Below are 19,837 nucleotides of genomic sequence, written 5' to 3' on the forward strand. Positions count from 1 at the left end.
GCACAGGGACCCTGGGTCCAAAGATGCACTCCACTCCTGGCTCTTCTTTGTTGGTGGTATAAGGTCCCTCCCCTCTCTGCTTGATTCTCTCTTTTATATCTCATGATACAACCTAATCCTGTAGATTGCGTCCTGCCTCATTAACATAACTGCATCTAATCCTGCCTCATTAACATCATAGAGGTTAGGATTTACAACACATAGGATAATCACATCAAATCACAAAATGGTGGACAACCACACAACACTGAGAATAATGGCCTAGCCAAGTTGACATACCTTTTTAGGGGACACAATTTGATCCATAACAGGTAGTTAGCTAAGCTTTTTGGGGGAAAAAAATATACTTCAGTATGTTAGTCAACCAAAAGTATTTGTCATAGTTCTGCTATTAGCTTACCACTGTGGGTAGAAGAAACAAAAAAAAGGAGGTGACAACTTAGAAAAGACCGTTCAGATATAATAATTGAAATATGATTTTTAAAAGCATGCAAGTAAGTACTTAATTGTAAAGACTAATTTCTAATTTCAGATCTATATTTTATGCTATACTCTTCCAACTTGATACTCTCACATTTAATGCATTTAAAATAGAGCTACTTTTCCTAAAACTTGTTCTATATGACATCCGCTACATTTACCCATACTAAAAACCTGAAAGTCTTCAGTGACTTCTCACTCTCTTTGTTTCTTTCTCTTTCTCTCTCTTCCCTCCAGTAACCAGACTGCCATCCATTTATATTGGTTAGAACCAAATACCTACCCATCTCCCTTCTTGCCTCTGTTGTAGCTCAGGCTCTCATCATTTCTTGCAAGGAGAGAGCTTCCATTCTCTCTCTTCCCTCAAACCATCCTCTATATTGCTTTCTGAGTGGTCTTTCTAAAACATAGACTCTTATTTTCAAGAAGTATTTTATTGAATGCCTGATATGGCCAGACACTGTCCTAGGTGTTTGAGACTCAGTAGTGAAGAAGACAGATAAAGATGCTCTCATGAACCTTGCATTTTAGCAGCGGGGAGGTGGGGGGGAGGACAAAGAATAAGTGATATACAAAATAAGTGAGTAAAGTATAAAGTATGCTGGAAGGTGATAAATACTAAGAGCAAAAAAGTAGAGTGGAATAAGGGAGATTGGGTATTGGAGGTGGGGGTGGGATGCTTGGCCAGGATCGAAGCTTAAGAAGGGTGGCCATTAAATGAGAAAGTGACATTTATGCAAAGACAAAAGGAGATGAAGGAGTTAGCCTCGAAGATCTGGCCAAAAAGAATTTCAAGAAGAGGGATGGCTGAGTTGTAAAAACCTAACGTGAGAGCCTGCTGGCGTGTTCAAGGAACAAAAAGGAGGCCAGCAAGGCTGAGCAAAACAATTGACTATAGACAGAGAGGGATCAGAGAGGATAGTAAGGACTTTAGTGCTCACTTTGAATGACATGAGAAGTTACTGAGGGTTTTGAGCAGAGGAGTGACATGATCTGATTCAAGGACCACTCTGATTGCTGTGTTGCAAGTAGAGAGTTGAGGGAAAGGTTAGAGAAGGCAAGGGTAGAAGCAGGCAGACCATTTAGGGAGCTACTGCAGTATTCCAGGCAAGAGATGATGGAGGCTTCTATAAGCATTATAATGGTGAAGGGCACTGGATATACCCTGAAGCAGAGCCCACAGGATTTGATGTGAGACATGAGAGAAAGAGACAAGTCAAGGATGACACCACTGCGTTTGGGACTAAGCAAATGGAAAGGTGAGATGCCATTAACTGAGACGAGAAAGACTGAGGGAGGAGCTGTTGGGGGTTTGAGAGGAGATCAGGAGTTTGGTTTTAGAATGATAAGCTTGAGATGTATATTTGACATCTACGTGAGGATGCTAAGTATGCAGTTGGATATGCAAGCCTGGATTCAAGCAGGAGGTCCTGGCCTGGAGATAAATAATAAAAGCCAACACCTGTATATGTGCAGACACTGCATTAAACATTTTACATATGCTAATTCATCTATTCCTCACAACAATCCCAAGAGATAGTAGGAAATATCACCAGCTCTCATTTCACAGATGAGTAAACTGAGGCACACAGAAGTTAAGTAATCATAAAGGTAATTTGTGGAAAAGTTGTAATTTGAATCCAGGTGTATAAGCACCAAAGGAGCCCTGGTAGTGGTTAAGAGCTCTGCTGCGTACCAAAAGGTAGGTGGTTCGAATCCACCAGCTGCTCTGCAGGAGAAAGATGTGGCAGTCTGCTTCCATAAAGCTTTAGCAATCCTATGGGGGCAGTTCTACCCTGTCCTATAGGGTCTCTATAGTGTCACTATGAGTTAGCATCGACTTGACAGCAACGGGTTATATAAGCACCAGAATCCATGCTTTGAGCCATAATGCTACAGTACAGGTAATAAATTTGGGAGTCTTCAGCATATGAATGATATTTAAAGTTATGAGGCAAGGTGAGATCCCCAAGGGGATATAATAGGGAAAAGAGGTCTGATAAATTTGCTTCAAAATAGGCTGGGTTCTCTAGAGAAGCAAAACTAGTAAAGCGTATAAATATATATAGAAAGATATTTGTATCAAGGAAACAACTCATACGATTGTAGAGGCTAGAATGTCCCAAGTCCGTGGATCAGGGTAGAGGCCTCTCCCAATTCACGCAGCCGCAGAAGCTGGTTAGCCCAAGATTGGAAGGTTAGAGAGCAGGGCTCCTGCTCACAGGCTGTGAAGGTCGACAAACTCCAAAATCAGCAGGCAAGACCACAAGTGTTCTCCTGATTCACACAGCCACAGAAGCTGGTGAGCCCAAGATCAGCAGGTCAGAGAACAGGGCTCCACTCATAGGCTGTGAAGATCGACAAATCCCAAGTTCAGCAGATAAGCTGAGAGCTCAAGTCCCAAGAACCGGAGGTGAGACGACACGAGGCAGCCGCAGGATCCAGAGTGAGCAAAAAGCCAGAATGTCTGCTTATATTCAGATGTAGGCCACACCCCCAAGGAAACTCCCTTTCATCTGACTGGCTATTCACAGCATATTAAACCATGGGATTGATCACATATAAACACTGAGAATCACGGCCCAGCCAAGTTGACACACAATCTTAACCATCACAGGTGGAGTCGAAGGAAGCAAGTGAGAGTATAGATGAAATAAGATTGCCACAGAGTAGATAAATGTTGAAACTGGGTAATGGGCACATGGGGTTCATTACACCTTGCTGTCTGTGGCACAGCGGTTAAGAGCTCAGCTGCTAACCAAAAGGTCGGCAGTTTGAATCCACCAGCCACTCCTTGGAAACCCTATGGGGCACTTTTACTCTGTCCTACAGGGTCGCTATGAGTTGAAATGGACTCGATAGCAATGGGTTTGTGTCTACTTTGTATATGACTAAAATTTTCCATAAAAAAAGTGAAAAACAAAGACAGAGACAAGGAAGAATTATCAAAGGAAATCAAGAAAGAGTTATAGTGAGGTAGGAAGAAAACCAGGAACGTGATATCCTGGAAATCAAGTGTTCTAATTGTCTATCACTGCATAAAAGACCACCCCAAAACTGGATGGCTTAAAACAAAAATGGCTTAAAAAAACAACAAGCATTGATTTTACTCACAATCTGCAATCGGGGCGGGGTTGTTTTCACCTTTTGGCTGCTATGAATAGTACTGCAATGAACATTGGTGTACGAGCATCTGTTTGTGTTCCTGCTTTTAGTTCTACTGAGTATCTACCTAGGAGTGGAAAAACGGAAACCAACAAGTGTTGACAAGGATGTGGAGAAATTGCAACCCTCAGCCACTGCTAGTGGGATTGTAAAATGGTACAGCTCTTGTGGAACCATTGTCATTCCTCAAAAAGTTCAGCGTAGAGTTGCCATATGATCTAGCAGTTGCACTCACTGAGATCTGATTTCCTAACACAGATCTGATTTCCAAAATGCTCTGACACTTGAAAGCAGGGAAGACGTGGGAGTGCCAACACTGTATCTCTCCCCAAGTACAACCAGCAAGTAGAGGGGACAACTGTTCTCGACTCCCCTCCAGATCCTGAGAATAGCGTGGGTCACTCCACACGCCACTGAACATATGCCACGGCGGCCCTGCGCTGTTGCAGAGGAGCTGAAGAGGAAACAAACGAACAACAACAAAAAAAACACACGAGAACTGAAAGGCAAATTTTGTCTTCACTTCCCCATTTCTGCTAACTTGAAAGCACAAAGGGTGTCTGAAACCGTCAGACATGACTTTGTACGTGTTTTGATCATGATGCAGTATTTTTGCTAGTAATAGCTTAGTTTTACTGTCTTTATAAAAGAGTCATTTGAAGAGAGAACACTTAAATAGTGGGCTTTTCTTTGAGGTGAAACCTCTAAGGACATCATTTTCATTATCCCATATCCTCGGTGAAGAGTTGAAGTGCTTCTCAAACACTCCAAGAATTGAAGTAACTCTCAAGAGCAGGTATTAACCCTTTCATCCTCTGCCTTCAACTAACATAATTTAGTCAAATCACAGTATGTTAACAAAGCATTTGGAGAGCAAACTCTGCTTCGCTACAAATATAAATACACTTTTGAGTTGTTCTCTTCCTTCACCTCTCCTCATCATTTTTTGGTGCTCACCACCCCCGTCCTTGGTGGAGTCCTCTCCTTGGATTCTATGAGATACCTGTCTCCTGATTTTTTTGTACTTCTCATGTTGCCCTTCCTTAGTCTTCTCACAGACTCTTCTTCAGCTTCTGACACCTCCTCCTCCTCAGTTCACTTCTCTCTTCATTGTAGGAGCTCTCAGTGGCCTCATCCTGACTCATGGTCTTAGATGCTACTGCCCCCTTGGTGTTTCTGTGGTAGTAGTGGTGGTAGAAAAAGTCCCTGCATAGTGCAAACTATGCTCAGCTGATAACCAAAGTTTGGAGGTCCAAGTTCACCCAGAGGCATCTCAGAAGAAAGCCCCAGTGATCTACTTCTGAAAAATCAGCCACTGAAAACCCTGTGGAGCACAGTTCTACTCTGACACACATAGGGTTGCCGTGAGTCAGAATTCACTCAACGGCAACTGGTAGCGGCGGTGGTCATAACAGCAGTAGCATTAGTACAGCCACTCCTCACTTACTGACATGGTTAGGTTCCAAAGACCAGGTCATTATGAGAAAATTGGCATTATGCAAAAATGGAGGATGACCATATCAGATTACAAAATGGAGGATGACTACATCATTCCATAATTGCCAGATTACATAATTCCATAACTGCCAAATTACATCATTCCATAACTGCCAAGTTACATTATTATGTATGTGCCAAACTGAGAATCATGGCACAGCAAAGTCGACACATAACCTTAACCATCATAGCCAGCATTACTCTCACCTTGTACCTCAGCGTTCATTACTGCCAGATGTATGTCATTAATGCACCAAATAGTTGGATAGTAGATTTTTCACTATTGTTGTAAATGCAAAATGTCGGATAACAAGATAGTCGATAAGCGAGGAGTTGGTATAGTTAGAGTAACGGCACTACCCCGTAATGGCTGTGATAGTAGCAGGAACACTAACAGCACAGGAGTATTATTTTTCATCTCTGTTATTGCTGTAGCCTTCTAAAAATTCTCCCTGTCCTTGATCTTGCCCCTTCTTATAGCATCCTTCACATTGCTACCAGTGTAATTCCTCCAAAATAGAAATTCAATCACATCACTCTCTACTTTCAATCTTCTAATGGCCCCAATGGCCTTGAGGATAAATCTAAACTCTTAGTATGGTATAAAGGGCCTGTCATCACCTGACTCTGTCTACCTCAGCCTTGCCATGTCCGCATATAACCATCCCAAACAACTTGCATTTCACCACATACGCCATGTTATGTCCCTCCACTATTCCTGGAATGCCCTTCCTCTTGCCTCCTGCTCCACCCCAAATTTTGCTAATTTCCACGTGTCCTTCTGGTTGCAGCTAAGGTGACAATTCCTTTCTGGGAAAATAACCTCGACCCTTCAGATTCATTAGGTGTCCATCCTATGCGTTTCCACTATCACAGCACTTTACAGTAATGATTATTCTTATTTTGCTGTTTGTTGTTTGTATCCCTCTTTGCTCTATACCTAGTACTCAACTGCAAGCACATTAGAGATACTCAATAAATGTTGAATGGGCTCTTCTCCTGGTTCCATCTTGCTGCACCCCCTTAGGTGGCTCATAGTCTAGCAAGGGAGGCAGCAATATCAGTGGATAATCATAATATAATTTCAGAGGATTCATGGACCCCCTTAAGTTCATCCAGAAATCCCAGGTGAATAACCAGTTAAGCAAATGAGGAAACAGACATGCAGAGAGGACAAATGAGAGAATACCACTACTCAGTGACCTATCATCTCAGAGTCTTGTGAGAGTATTTGTTTTTTAAAGTAAGGGTTGAAGAGCGTAGGACCCCACTTGCCCTCCAGGCCGACGGTAACCCACTAACCAGCACCTTTGGATAGGGTCACTCCACTAGTTTGGAATCCACCTAGTCAAAGGCATGGGAGAGAATTTGTAAAATGCTTTGTGGTAATTCTTTGCTTTGCTCTGATCCACCACCTCACAGTCTTTACAAAAAAATAAATACACACTGGTTTTTTTATTCCTCTGGACTCTGTCCACATAAAGCCTCAAGGGTTTCTTTCCTAGACTCTCCAAGCTTGGGCCATTTTCCATGGAAGTTTCCATTCCAGCTCTCTCATCTTGCCTCCCCCAGTCAGTTTCTCTTCTACTTCCCCTGCCCGCCTTCAGCTGTCTAACTCCCAGCACACAGCTCCTCATGTCAGCACCTGCCCTTGGCTCTATTCAGCCCGTTTTTAAAACCGCAAACCTTTTCTTCCACATCTTGTACCTTTTCTTACCTCAACACCCTTCCTCTCCCCTCGACTACACCCTACAACTGGGTCCCATTTTCCACCTTCCACTTTAACAGTTCTCCGTCTGGTCTCAACATCCTTCAGTTTCACCCAGCAGCAGTTTCTAGCCTAAAGTCCACATTTATTTCACATCTGTTACCTCTGTCTAAGTAAGAAAGAGTCTTACAGCAACACAGCATCGGAGTTAGGGTTTCTACATCCCATTTCCCTTTGCAACTGGTATGACCCATCTGGGCCAACTGACTCCAGTGGTTAGAGCTGTCATTTTCTAGCTACTGTGAGCTGCAGAATCCCTTATTCAAATAAAGTCTTAAAGTGTTAGCAAGAAACACTTAAAACATTGGCTTGCTCTGGCTAAAGTGGGTATGAAAGTCTGGAGCCCCCTTTGCTTCTCATTCTCGTGACCCTAGAGGAGTCTGCAGAACCCCAGGTTCAAAAACCACTGGGTGAGAGCGTGTTCTAATGCAGCCCACATGGCGAACTCCACACTAGCAGGCCGGGTTTTGCCATGGGCTATGCAACATCCCAAAAAGCACCTACCTACAATGGTTATGTGGGCAACCCTGGAGAGTGGGACAACTGACGGGGTTCAATCGCAACTCCCCCACTTACTAGCTGAGGATCATTAGACAATCTACTTAACCTCTCTGTGCCTGAGATTTCTCATCTGTGAGGCAGGGATAATAATCGTTCCTATCAGTTCAGTGGTGGAATTCTGCTTCCCATGTGGGAGACCTGGTTTGATTCCAGCCAGTATACCTCATGCACAGCCACCACCTATATTCCAGTGAAGGCTTTTGTGTTGCTATGATGCTGAATAGGTTTTATCAGTGCTTCCAGACTAAGACGGACTAGGAAGAAAGGCCTGGACCTATTTTGAAAATCGGCCAATGAAAATCCTATGCATCACAATGGTCTGATCCTCAACCTATCATGTGCATAGGGCAGGACCGGGCAGTGTTTTGTTCCATTGTGCATGAGGTTGCCATGAGTCAAGGGCTAACTTGACAGCAGCTGACAACAATATCTCTTAGTCTAAGAGAATTAAATGAGTTCAGACCTAGAGAAGGCTTAGAAGAATGTCTGGCTGACCAAGCATAGGTGGTAGATAATTGTTTGCTATTGCTATCTTCCAAAATCATATCACTGTTTCCAAGGGAGACCTGGGATGGTAGTGTAAGTGACTCAGCACAGTTCTATCACAGGACACACCTTGTGGACAGTGGTCAGCACTGTCCTCCTCTTACGTAAGGTACCAAGGACTGTCCTTTTGCAAACCACCCTCTTGAAGTACAGGAAATGGCAGCTAAGTGCCCTAAAAGGGGACACTGGCTTCATCCAACACAGCAACTGACTCCACAAAGGAGTGTACTTCTCAAGGTTTACTACAGATTTAGGTCAAGTAACAGATCATAGTCATTGCTTAGCGTTTCAATGGAAACGACCTGGGCCATTTGATAAGACTTGTAAATCTAAGGTTAATTGAGACTTGAGTATTGCAATTCTAGGAAGCAGGGTACTTGGCAAGTTTGTATATTTCTGAATCTGTCCCCTGTTTATAACTACAAACATATGCCATTAATTTATGATTTTCCTTCTATAGGCTTCACCAGGGCAACACAAATAAAGAGATTAGTCATTAAACCCAGAAGGAATTTGAGAACAGGACATAAACTTTAAAGAAGGCTATACACTGGGAGAAAAAAAGATGTAAGAAGTACAGGCAATAGAAAATTAGCTGCTAAATCTTTGGGATAATGCATTTTTACAGTTTGTTTTTAATAATACTCGCTATATTGTACTTTAATCTCTGGTCCTCCAAACTAAGCCAGGTAACTCTCAGGGGAAGAAAAGTAGAGGCTTTTCTAAGTAGTATGAATAGGTGTTTCAAACAAACAAAATCCAAATCTTTTCTTTCCTGAGTGTGTAATTTCCATATTATATTTTGCCCACCATGCTGCTATATAAGATGGACAGTGGAGATATACTGACTCCGCTTCCTGAGTGCCTACTTTCCCAACAAAGAATGAGAAGATGGCCCCACAGTCGTTCTTAAAGCTCGGCCTGCGTTAGATGCCTTCCTAGCCAGCTGTGGGGAATGCAGGAATAGCTTTGTTAGCATCTTTGGCCTCATGTCTCTGATTAGAATGAAAGGAATTGATGCTGATACAGGCCCCAAATCCCTTATCATCAATTCCAAAATCCCCAAATCCCTGCAACCAAAAGTTTTTTTTCATGGAACTTTTTCAAAATAAAGTCCTTCCACGGCAAAGCCTGACCTACTTGACATGAGGCTTTTTGTAGTCATTATTTATTCTATTTGGAGTCGCTGGATGGTGCAAACAGTTAACGAGCTTGGTTGCTAAGAGAAAGGTTGGCAGTTCGAGTCCACCCAGAGGTGCCTCGGAAGAAAGGCCTGGTGAACTATTTCTGAAAGATCACAGCCATTGAGAACCCTGTGGAATACAATTGTATTCTGACAGTCATGGGTTTGCATGAGTCGAAATTGACTTGATGGCAACTGATATTTATCCCACTTAGGGTGATGATGCACACATTTTGCTGTAAAATATGATTGTGTTTGCATCTGCTGACCCAGACCCCACTAAAAATGTTACACAATATATGGAATATATGCCATTTTACCTTCTAAAATCTGAAAAATTCCAGATTCTGAAACATGTCTGACCCTTTGGGCTTTAAAGGTCGATGGGCCTGTCCTAAACATTCTGATGTGGAAAGAGGTCTGCAAAGAAAGGATACCATCTGACTCTGCGGAAGAAAAATGGAGTGCAAATCTAGAGCGTGGTGTGGGCCTGCTTCAGAAGGATGGGGACTCAAAGGGAGATCCCTGCGTGGTCTTGAAAGTCTACAAGTGGCCATCTAAGATACTCCACTGGTCAGGAGCAAGGGAGAAAGAAGAGAACCAAAGACACAAGAGAAAGATTAGTCCAAAGGACTGATGGGCCACAACTACCACAGCCTCCACCAGACTGAGTCCAGCACAACTAGAATGTGCCTGGCTACCTACCACAACCGACTGCTCTGACAGGGGTCACAACAGAGGGCCCCAGACAGAGCTGGAGAAAAATGTAGCACAAAATTCTAACTCACAAAAACAGACCAGATTTACTGATCTGATAGAGACGGGAGAAACCTTGAGTGTATGGCCCCCAGACACCCTTTTAACTCAGTACTGAAGTCTCTCCTGAGGTTGACCCTTCGGTCAACAATTAGACAGGCCCATAAAACAAAACGAGACTAAAGGGACACACCAGCCCAGGGGCAAGGACTAGAAGGCAGGAGGGACACGAAAGCTGGTAATAGGGAACCCAGGGTTGAGAAGGGGAGAGTGTTGACACGTTTTGGGGTTGGCAACCAATGTCATAAAACAATACGTGTATTAATCGTTCATTGAGAAACTAATTTGCTCTGTAAACCTTCATCTAAGGTACAATTAAAAAAATTTTTTTAAAAAGGCGGGGGGTGGGAGTGGGGTAGCTCCTGGGATCATCTATCTCAGCATGAGGACAGGAAGCCAGTGCAGGGAGCGATGAAATCCATCACCAGCCATGCTCCTTGACTGACTTCCCACCACTGCCTTCAAGTACAGGCTGATGCCCAGGTGAGCAGAGGACAACACCACACCCACCCCAGCCTCCGAGCACTCTTATCTTAGGACCTTTCCAGGACTTTTGCCAGCATTTTTCTTCATTTTCACTCTCTTTACCATCGCTCTACTCTAAAAGATTTCTCTTCTTTTAAATTCCATGCTGATAGCTACTCAAACTCCACTGGTGACAATGGTTTAAGTCGTTCGTTGTCGTTGTAGCTACCATCGAGCTGGCCCCCAGCTCATGGTGACTGAACACACAAGGGAACGAAGCACTGCCATGTCCTGCACCATCCCTATGAGGGGTTGTGGATTGAACCATTGTGATCCACAGGGTTTTCACTGGCTGATTTTTGGAAGTAGACCACCAGGCCTTTCTTCCTACTCTGTCTTAGTCTGGAAGCTCCAGTGAAACCTGTTCAGCAGCATAGCAACTTGCAAGCTCCCCTGAAAACAGGTGGTGACTGCTCTTGAGGTACGTTGGCCAGGAATCGAACTCAGGTCTCCCACACGGAAGGCGAGAATTCTATCACTGAACTACCACTGCCCCCAGGGGTAAGTTTAGGAAACTTAAAAACGAACCAAATTAGTTTCATTCTGTGTATACGTATTTTTTATGCTGGATTCAGACTGCCTGGGTTCAAATAGTGACACCACCACTTCCTAGCTATGCAACTGTAGACAAATTACTTAATCTCCTTGTGCCTCAGTTTCCTCATTCATAAAATAGGAATAATACTGTCTATCTTACACAGTTGGTGAGAGGATGAAGTGAGCTAATACTATGTGAAGCACTTAACACAGTGCTTGGCTTATAGTGATTGCTCCACAAATATACGCTAGCATTACTAGTGCATGTGTTTGCAACTGGAGCCCTGGTGGCACAGTGGTTAAGAGCTACTGCTGCTAACCCAAAAGGTTGGCAGTTCAAATCCACCAGCCGCTCCTTGGAAATCCTATGGGACAGTTCTACTCTCTCCTGTAGGGTCACTATGAGTCAGAACCAACTCGACGGCAAGGGCTTTGGTGTTTTGGTTTGGTGTCTGCAACTCTTTCCTAAATGAGCTTCATACACTGGTAATATGCTTTTTTTTCTTGTAGGATTTCTCACATCCAATTTACAAAGTGGGTACCATCAGGACATTTGGTAGTCAATGATCATTTGCTAGAGATAAAGAAAAAGACAACAAAAAATAGATGCATGATTAAAAGTGTGAAGTTACAACCTGTTTTCGTGGTAACTGTTGACTATAACTTTGTGGTGGTGTGTGCAGTTCCTCCCTCCAGCTCTTTCCTCCTCTTGCTAATTTGCTTTGAAACCTAAAAAACAAAATAAAAAGAGGGCAATGAAACTTTTGATATACACATTTCAAAATGAAACTGTCACACAGAACAGATCTTTGAGCAAGTCTTTCATAATGCATTCACATTTTGGTTTTCAGATTACCCATTCTTGAAGCATTATTTCAAATAATATTAATCACATTGTCCAACTAATAATGCATTCTAAACCAAATCAAACCCATTGCCGTCGAGTTGATTCAGACTCATAGTGATCCTATAGGACAGAATAGAACTGCCCCATAGGGTTTCCAAGCAGCTGGTGGATTTGAACTGCTAACCGTTTGGTTATTAGCCAAGCTCTTAACACAATGTCACCAGGGCCCCAATAATCATGCACTAAGAACAGTTAATTCTGCATTAACTGAAATCCAATTGCTTAAGCATTGCAACTAGAAAAATAACCTTTCCAATGATAAACCATTCCCTGATACCCCACAAATCTGTACCATTCAAATGGTCAAACAGACCAAAAAATAGATGCCCCTAACCTTCCTCAGACTTCAACAGTAACATCTGTCCAAACGGGCATCGTGGGTCATCTCTATCCATGTGTTCATAACCTTTGAGTGCATTTTCAGTGCCCCCAACGCTGAGTCCATGGTTTTAAATGGAGAAGCTGGGAAGCCCACATACTCTTACCTCCCGCTCTGCTATAGAATTAAGATTGAGAATCAAGCTTGACTCTTTTTTCTAGGACTGACCGTAACTGGACCAACCCATATCTGTCTCCGTTGAATTTACCTTCACTCTATTTTATTTGTCCAAAAAGAATTCACCAAAAAGAATGTCCAACTTAAGAAGGGAAAAAAAGAAAGAAAAAAAAATCGCAGCTAAATGTGGGTTTAAAGCTGAAGAGACTTGAGATTGAAAAACTGCCAGTTCTTACTGCTCACTTACTCATATGAGGGTTTACAGCTCCTGAAATCATGCCAGGGCTTTGAAAATGAAAGCTTGCAGTTAGAAAGCGATGGCTCATGACAGCAACTATCCGTCATGTGATACGCCAGGCATTTTCCGTCACTGCCTTCCTCAATCAGACAGGGCTCAGAAACGGAGGTTAATCGGTCAGATAGCACGCGGGGAGGCTGAGGGCAGCAGAACCTGGCTGCGGCAATTAATCATTTAATTGCGTTCCGATTCACTTTAAATGTCTTTTAAAAAGATATTAAAGAAGAACATTATTGAAAGGACATTTTAGACTATTCAATAAAGATCCAATATACCTTTTGTGAACCAGAAAATAAATGGATCTCTAGCCCAGCTCTAGCTCATTGTTTTCTTGGGTAACATTTATTTATATAGAGGAAGGAGTAGAGTCTGCTCCAGGCAGGAGAAACAGCATGTATAAAAGCCCAAAGGAAAGAAAGCATGGGTATGTTCAGTAAATAAAAATAAGTTGTTCAGCTAAAGGGTAGGGTGTGTGAGGGCTAGAGAGGAATACCTGAAAGCATAGTGGACTCCATTGTAGAGGGCCTCAAATGCCAAGCTAAGGGGCCTGGACTGGATCTATCAGGCAATGGGAGCCACTGAAGGTTCATGAGCAGAGAAAATAACGTCATTAGGGAACAGCATGGACTTTGGAGCCCACCACCCCTGGGTTATAATTCTAACCTTGCTCCTCATGTTGGGCACATTATGTACCTTTTTGGAATCTCCGAAATGATACAACTGAGTAATAACACAATTTACAGGATTATTGCAAACATTAGAAATAACATACATTACATACCAACCCAGGGCCTGGCACAGACAAATAATGATGGCTGTTACTACCGCTGTGCAATGGACGGGAAGAAACTTCATGTAAGAGGCCATAGAGATCCAGGTGAGAGGTAGAGAGGGTAAAGCCTAGATAAAGCATAGGCAAGGAGAGTGGCAAAGAGAAAACGGGATAGAAAGCACGGGACACCACAAAGGTGGAATCCAGGATTTGACAATGATTGGACATGAGCAAGAGGAGAAACCACGGAGACTCTAAGATAAGCATAACAGGAGTTGGAGAGACGCAAACTTCTATGGTGATCCAAAATAAATAAAAAACGTAAATAAATGCCAAACACCAAGCTTGGATTTCTGGAATGACTATGAAAATAACCAAAACCATATTTCTTTCTACAGTGATCCCATCTGAACTCTTACTAATAAGAGCTGCCCTGAAGAGCAATTTTCAGCTCCACAGGGTCAGATGCTTTGGATTATGTTACCCAGCGCAGTATACCAGGCAGGGTCTTCTTCCCACACACCCTCACCACAGACGTCCTCAGGCACCTCCACTAGGCTTCATAGCCATCACTCACTCTATGGGCCTCTCAGCACAAATAACTGCTGATGCCCTTCTCACACTGCAGCTGCCTTCCCCAGAGACCCACGCTCACGGATATCAGGTAGAGAAATACCTGGCACTTCAGAGTAGCAGGGCAGCAACGAATAACTCATTGCGCCCTGACATTTTCATTAGGCACTACATTATAAGTTTCTTCAGGAACCAGCCTTCATAATTTTGTACCACTCTGCTCAGAAGGGATTAATATGACTTTCTTACACGTACCGGCTGCAGGCCCTCATACGGCACAAGCTTCCGCTCCCGTCTACTTGGGCTGTGGATTTCAGCCGTCTCAGCTCCACATAATTCACAAAGGAATCAGCCCACAGACACTTCCCAGCCACGTGTACCTGCCAGCACACACAGGGGAAACTTTATAGCATATATAAATGGACTTTAATATTGCAGTATACCTTTTGGGATGTATGTCTAATTTGTTAGAACGTGCGGAAAAGCTGACAAGCCACTTTGCGTCTTTTTGGAGGCCTGTGCCTCGCACTTGCTGCCCTGGCAAAGTGCTGGAGAGGGTCATCTCCCCTACTCTCGGCCCTCTTCCTCTCCCTACAGCCTACAGGAGCGTTCTCACCCACGCTCCAGCACTTCCTAGAAGACTTGGAGTGATTTTTGTTCCTTCATAGCTCTCCCCGTCTTCCACCAAGCTAAAGGGGTTGTGTTTCTTGAATATCTCTGAGAAAACCTTGAATATGGTTTCACTTTATTTCATCATTTTCTTTCACTTTATTTCATCATTTTCAGGCCAAATGTCACACTGACTTATCTCCAGTTAACAACTTGGTACTTCTTTTACAACCTGACCAGCTCCTGAATAACAAAACTCAAAAAGCAGTGCAGAGTCTGTATTAAGGAGTACCTGGGTGGTGAAAAGGTTACCATGCTCGGCTGCTAATCAAAAGGTTGGCAGTTTAAGTCCACCCCGAGGTGCCTTGAAGAAAGTCCTGGTGATCTACTTCTGAAAAATCAGCCATCGAAAACTTTTGGGACCACAGTTCTACTCTGACACAGATGGGGTCGCTATGAGTCAGAGCCGATTCCACGGCAACTGGTTGTTTTTTTGCTCTGCAAAGAGAAATGGGACTTGGGGAAGAGATGGGTGATAATGTGAGGCCAAAGGTTATTTAGAAGTAAACTCCCCATAGATGGGAAAATGTTCCTTCTGGATTCTTCACAGTATTCTTAATCCAGGGCACTTGGCACTGTGTGTTAAAACGGCCAGTTGTTTGCTTGGCAGATCCTCCGATGGTGTGCAAGTGATTCTTTTTATCCAAATTAGTCTTGGATCAGAGAATTGGAGACTGAGATCCATGGTTAGAGTTTCTGCTTTTTATCTCTGTGTATCAGAATGATATCAGTGATACCAAAGAAGGAGAGCAGTGCCAGGCAGGGAAGTGCAGAGCATGTGCCAGGGCCTTGATACAACAAAAGCCTACACAGCTCTTACGGTTGCCAAAATCTGAATTAACCACAAGGAAACTGAACCAGGTATAACAAGGCTTATTTTTCACCTCAGAATTTTATTTTTGTATGTTTTAATTAAAACTTTTTCATCTTATTAGACAGACTCATAGGACAAAACGAGACTAAAGGGGCACACCAGCCCAGGAGCAACGACTAGAAGGCAGTAGGGGACAGGAAAGTTGGTAATAGGGAACCCAAGGTTGAGAAGGGAGACTATTGACATGTCGTGGGGTTGGTAACCAATGTCATAAAACAATATGTGTAATAACTGTTTAATGAGAAGCTACTTTGTTCTGTAAACCTTAATCTAAAGTACAATTGAAAAAAAAAAAAACCTTTCCATTTTCAAATTAAGATGCCAGGAGATTTTTTTATTTTTATTTTTTATTTTTGCTTTTGCTAATGAAAATTTATTTTCTCACAATTAAGGAGGCTGAAAGTCCAAATTCAGGGCACAGGCTCTAAGGTGAAGCTCTCTCTATCCACTTTGGGAAAAAACCCATCTCAGCTTCTTGGAATTCCTTGAGATCTCCATGCGGCATCTATCTGTGCTTTCTTGCTTCTGTGCCTAATCTGCTTTTTATATCTCAAAGGTGATTAGTTTAAAACACATCTACACTGATATGGCCTCATTAACATAACAAAGAAAATCCTATTCCCAAATGGGATTACATCCACAAGTATAAGGGTTAGGATTCCAACACGTAATTTTGGGGAACAAAATTCAATCCATAACATTCCGATCTTTAATAACCCATTGCCCTTGAGTCGATTCCAACTAATAACGACCCTGTAGGAAAGAGTAGAACTGCCCCACAGGGTTTCCAAGGAGTGCCTGGTGAATTTGAACTGCCAACCTTTTGGTTAGAAGCAGTAGCACTTAACCACTACGCCACCCTTAAGATGCACCCCAGCCTAATCTTGCCTCAGAGAGGTTTTAGGATTTACAACACATAATTACATCAGATCACCAAATGGAGGATAACTACACCATTACATAACTGCCAAACCTCTGAGAATCATGGCCTAGCCAAGTAGACACATATTTTGGGGGGACACAATTCGATCCATGACAATCATGTAGGTAAGCTTTTAGGCACAGTATGTGGCCTATAATTGGCGTTTGATAAACACATACTATTAAGTTATGAGATCACTTTGTTGCAGTGCATTGTGTGGATGGTACACTATTAGGCCCCAGCGGAGGCCTATGTGTGCAGGGCTGATGCAAGGGGTCTTTTGTCTCACCTCATAGGTGGTCTCCAGCAATCCCTATCTCCAACATCATGGGTAAGAAAAGACCAACGGTTTCCTGATACACCTGATTTGCACATTCACTCCGACCTTGCTAAGGCTGACTCTCTGAGTGGAGAGTCACGATTTCTTGAAGACTGGTAATCCCCAAGAATCCAAAAGCATCACATATAAACCAATGCTCCAGTGACTCGGATTGCTGTGGGTAAGATGCACTAGGAAAAGACACAGGAAGTAAACGTTTATGCACTGGGAAGAGTCATAGCTCCTTTGATGGGTTAATTTTCCCTCGGTGTAAATAAATGATGAGGCACTCATTAAGCCCGAAGTGGTCAGAAAAGGAATATAGGCATGATCTGTTTATATGTTTATATCCTGTACTTCTGGAAGTTCTGTTTAGGTCAGTGTATTTGACTTTTGCCCACTGGAGGAAGTTTGTTTAAAAACAATATCATCAAGAAAAATCATACAACGAAATTGTTGGACTTTGAAGACAAAATAGGTAATTTTATACATATAGAAACTGTGATGTGTTTTAAAAAAGAAAATTTCCTGGTGTCTGCTTTGTATGTGGGAAAGATATAAATCTGGGGGGACCAAGGAGTGTACAGACCTGGGAGTCAGCGTAGGGCTGCTTGGCTCCAAAGTCCTGTGTCTTCCATTGTACTGTTTGAGTAGAACGAAGCATGAACCTGGACATTTAAAGCACCGTGACACCGCTTTAGCTATTTCGTGTATCACTTCCCCACACTAGCTGGACCTGCCACTCTTCCTCTATGCTACCCTTGATCCTCTCTTGTTGTTGTTATTAGGTGTCATCAAGTCAATTCTGACTCATAGCGACTCCAGGTGACAGAGGAGAACTTCCTTATAAAGTTTTCTTGGCTGTAATCTTTATGGAAGTAAATCTCCAAGTCTTTCTCCTGTGGAGCTGCTGGGTGGGTTCAAACAGGTAACCTTTTGGTTAGCAGTCAAGCACTCAACTATTTGTGCCACCAGGGCTCCTTCTACCTCTCTTAGAGTACTTAAACCTGGAGTAGCAGGTTTCTAAACTAGCAGGCTGTTGCATTTGTTATTATGAAGTCTTCTGTTAGAGCGTGTGGGTCTCAGAAACAAGCTAAAGATGATCTAAGCCAGTGCGTTTCAAATTCCCTATGGCAAAGAACCAGTTTTCCTCCATTCCTTCGTTGACAGACACATGATCTACTGTGCATGTCTGGTAGACAGTTCAGGCCACAAGCAACTCACCATGCAAGTTTAACAACACCCTACTTAATAATAGGGAGCCCTGGTGGCATAGTGGTTAAGACCTCGGCTGCTAAGCAAAAGGTCAGCAGTTTGAATCCACTAGCCACTGCTTGGAAACCCTATAGCACAGTTCTACTCTGGCCTATAGGGTCGCTATGAGTTGGAATTGACTCCATGGCAACAGGTTTGGTTTATTCAATAAGAGGAGTCCCTGAGTGGTGCAAGTGGTTAACGTGCTCAGCTGCTAACAAAAATTTGGTGGTTTGAGTCCACACAGAGGCACCTTGGAAGAAAGCCTGGTGAGTTCCTTCTAAAAAATCAGCCACTAAAAGACCTATGGAGCAAATAGAATTCAGAGCCCAGAAATAAACCCACACATCATGGTCAACTGATTTTTGACAAGGATGCTAACTCCATTTGATGGGGAAAGAAGAGTCTCTTCAATAAATGGTGTTGGGAAAATTGGATTTCCACATGCAGAAAAATGAAACAGGATCCAGGCCTCACACCATACACAAAAACAAACTCAAAATGGATTAAGGGCCTAAATGTGAAAACTAAAACCATAATTCTTAGAAGAAAATGCAGGGGCAATGCTGTCTAACCTAGCTTTTAACAATGGATTATCTAATATCATAACAAAAGCACAAACAGCAAAAGACAAAATAAATGAATGAGGCCTCATAAAAATTAAAAACCTTTTTCCATCAAAAGACTTTACCAAAAAAATAAAAAGACAAGCTACAGACTGGAAGAATATCTTTGGAAACCATATATCTGATAAGAATCTAATAATCAAAATATATATAACACTTCGACAACTTAACAACAAAAAGATAAATAACCTAATCATAAAATGGACAAAAAACCTGAACAGACATTTCACCAAGGAGGACATTCAAACAGCCACCAAACACACGAAAACATGCTCAGTGTCATTAGCCATCAGAAACGTAATCAAAACCACAATGAGATACCATTTCACTCCAACTAGGTTTGCTAAGATTTTTAAAAAATAAAAACAGAAAATAACAAATGTTGGTGAGAATGTGGGGAAATTGGAACCCTTATCCATTGCTGATGGGAATGCAAAAATGGTACGGCTGTTGCGGAAAAACGTGTGGTGGTTCCTCAAAAAACTAAAAATAGAACTACCATATAACCCAGAAATTCTACTCCTAGATATACATCCAAATGACTTAAAAGCAGAGACTTGTACACCAATGTTCATTGCGGCACTATTCACAATAGCCAAAAGGTGGAAAAAACCTAAATGACCATCAACAGATGAATGCATAAACAAAATGTGGTACGTTCATACAATGAAATACTACTTATCCAGTAAGAGAAGTGAAGTCTTGACACATGCTACAATATGGATAGAGCTTGAAATAAGGTTTTATCAATCACAAAAAGATAACTACTGTATGACCTTACTTATATAAAAAGACAGGAAAAGGCAAATGTATAGAGACCAAGGTTTATTAGTGGTTACCACGGATGGGAGGGAGGGAGGATAAGGGGGATTATTGCTTATGAAGTACTGAGTTTCAGTTTACAGTGATAGCAAAATAGCATTTATTAAGGGCAGGATTGCACAGCCAATTATTGTAATTGCTGTCAGTAAGTTCTACACCTGTAAAAAGTTGAATGGGAAAAGTTGCGTGCTAGACATATTTACAACAATGACAAAAAAAAAAAAAAA

The 19,837-nt window shown here is 42.4% G+C and overlaps 1 protein-coding gene across 1 annotated transcript in view; it reads right to left on the minus strand.

Annotated features, from left to right (window-relative positions):
• Positions 1 to 19,837, minus strand: part of LOC111822931 (uncharacterized) — a 114,370-nt gene that overhangs the window by 24,254 nt on the left and 70,279 nt on the right. Inside the window, exons 4-5 of the mRNA XM_023743146.1 lie at positions 14,380 to 14,504; positions 11,714 to 11,807 (exon numbers count right to left, since the gene is read on the minus strand). Coding sequence (XP_023598914.1) covers positions 11,714 to 11,807; positions 14,380 to 14,504 — 219 coding nt within the window. The remainder of the gene's footprint in view (positions 1 to 11,713; positions 11,808 to 14,379; positions 14,505 to 19,837) is intronic.

The sequence above is a fragment of the Trichechus manatus genome, unplaced genomic scaffold, assembly GCF_000243295.1.
Source record: "Trichechus manatus latirostris isolate Lorelei unplaced genomic scaffold, TriManLat1.0 scaffold00239, whole genome shotgun sequence".
Classification (NCBI taxonomy): Eukaryota; Metazoa; Chordata; class Mammalia; order Sirenia; family Trichechidae; genus Trichechus; species Trichechus manatus.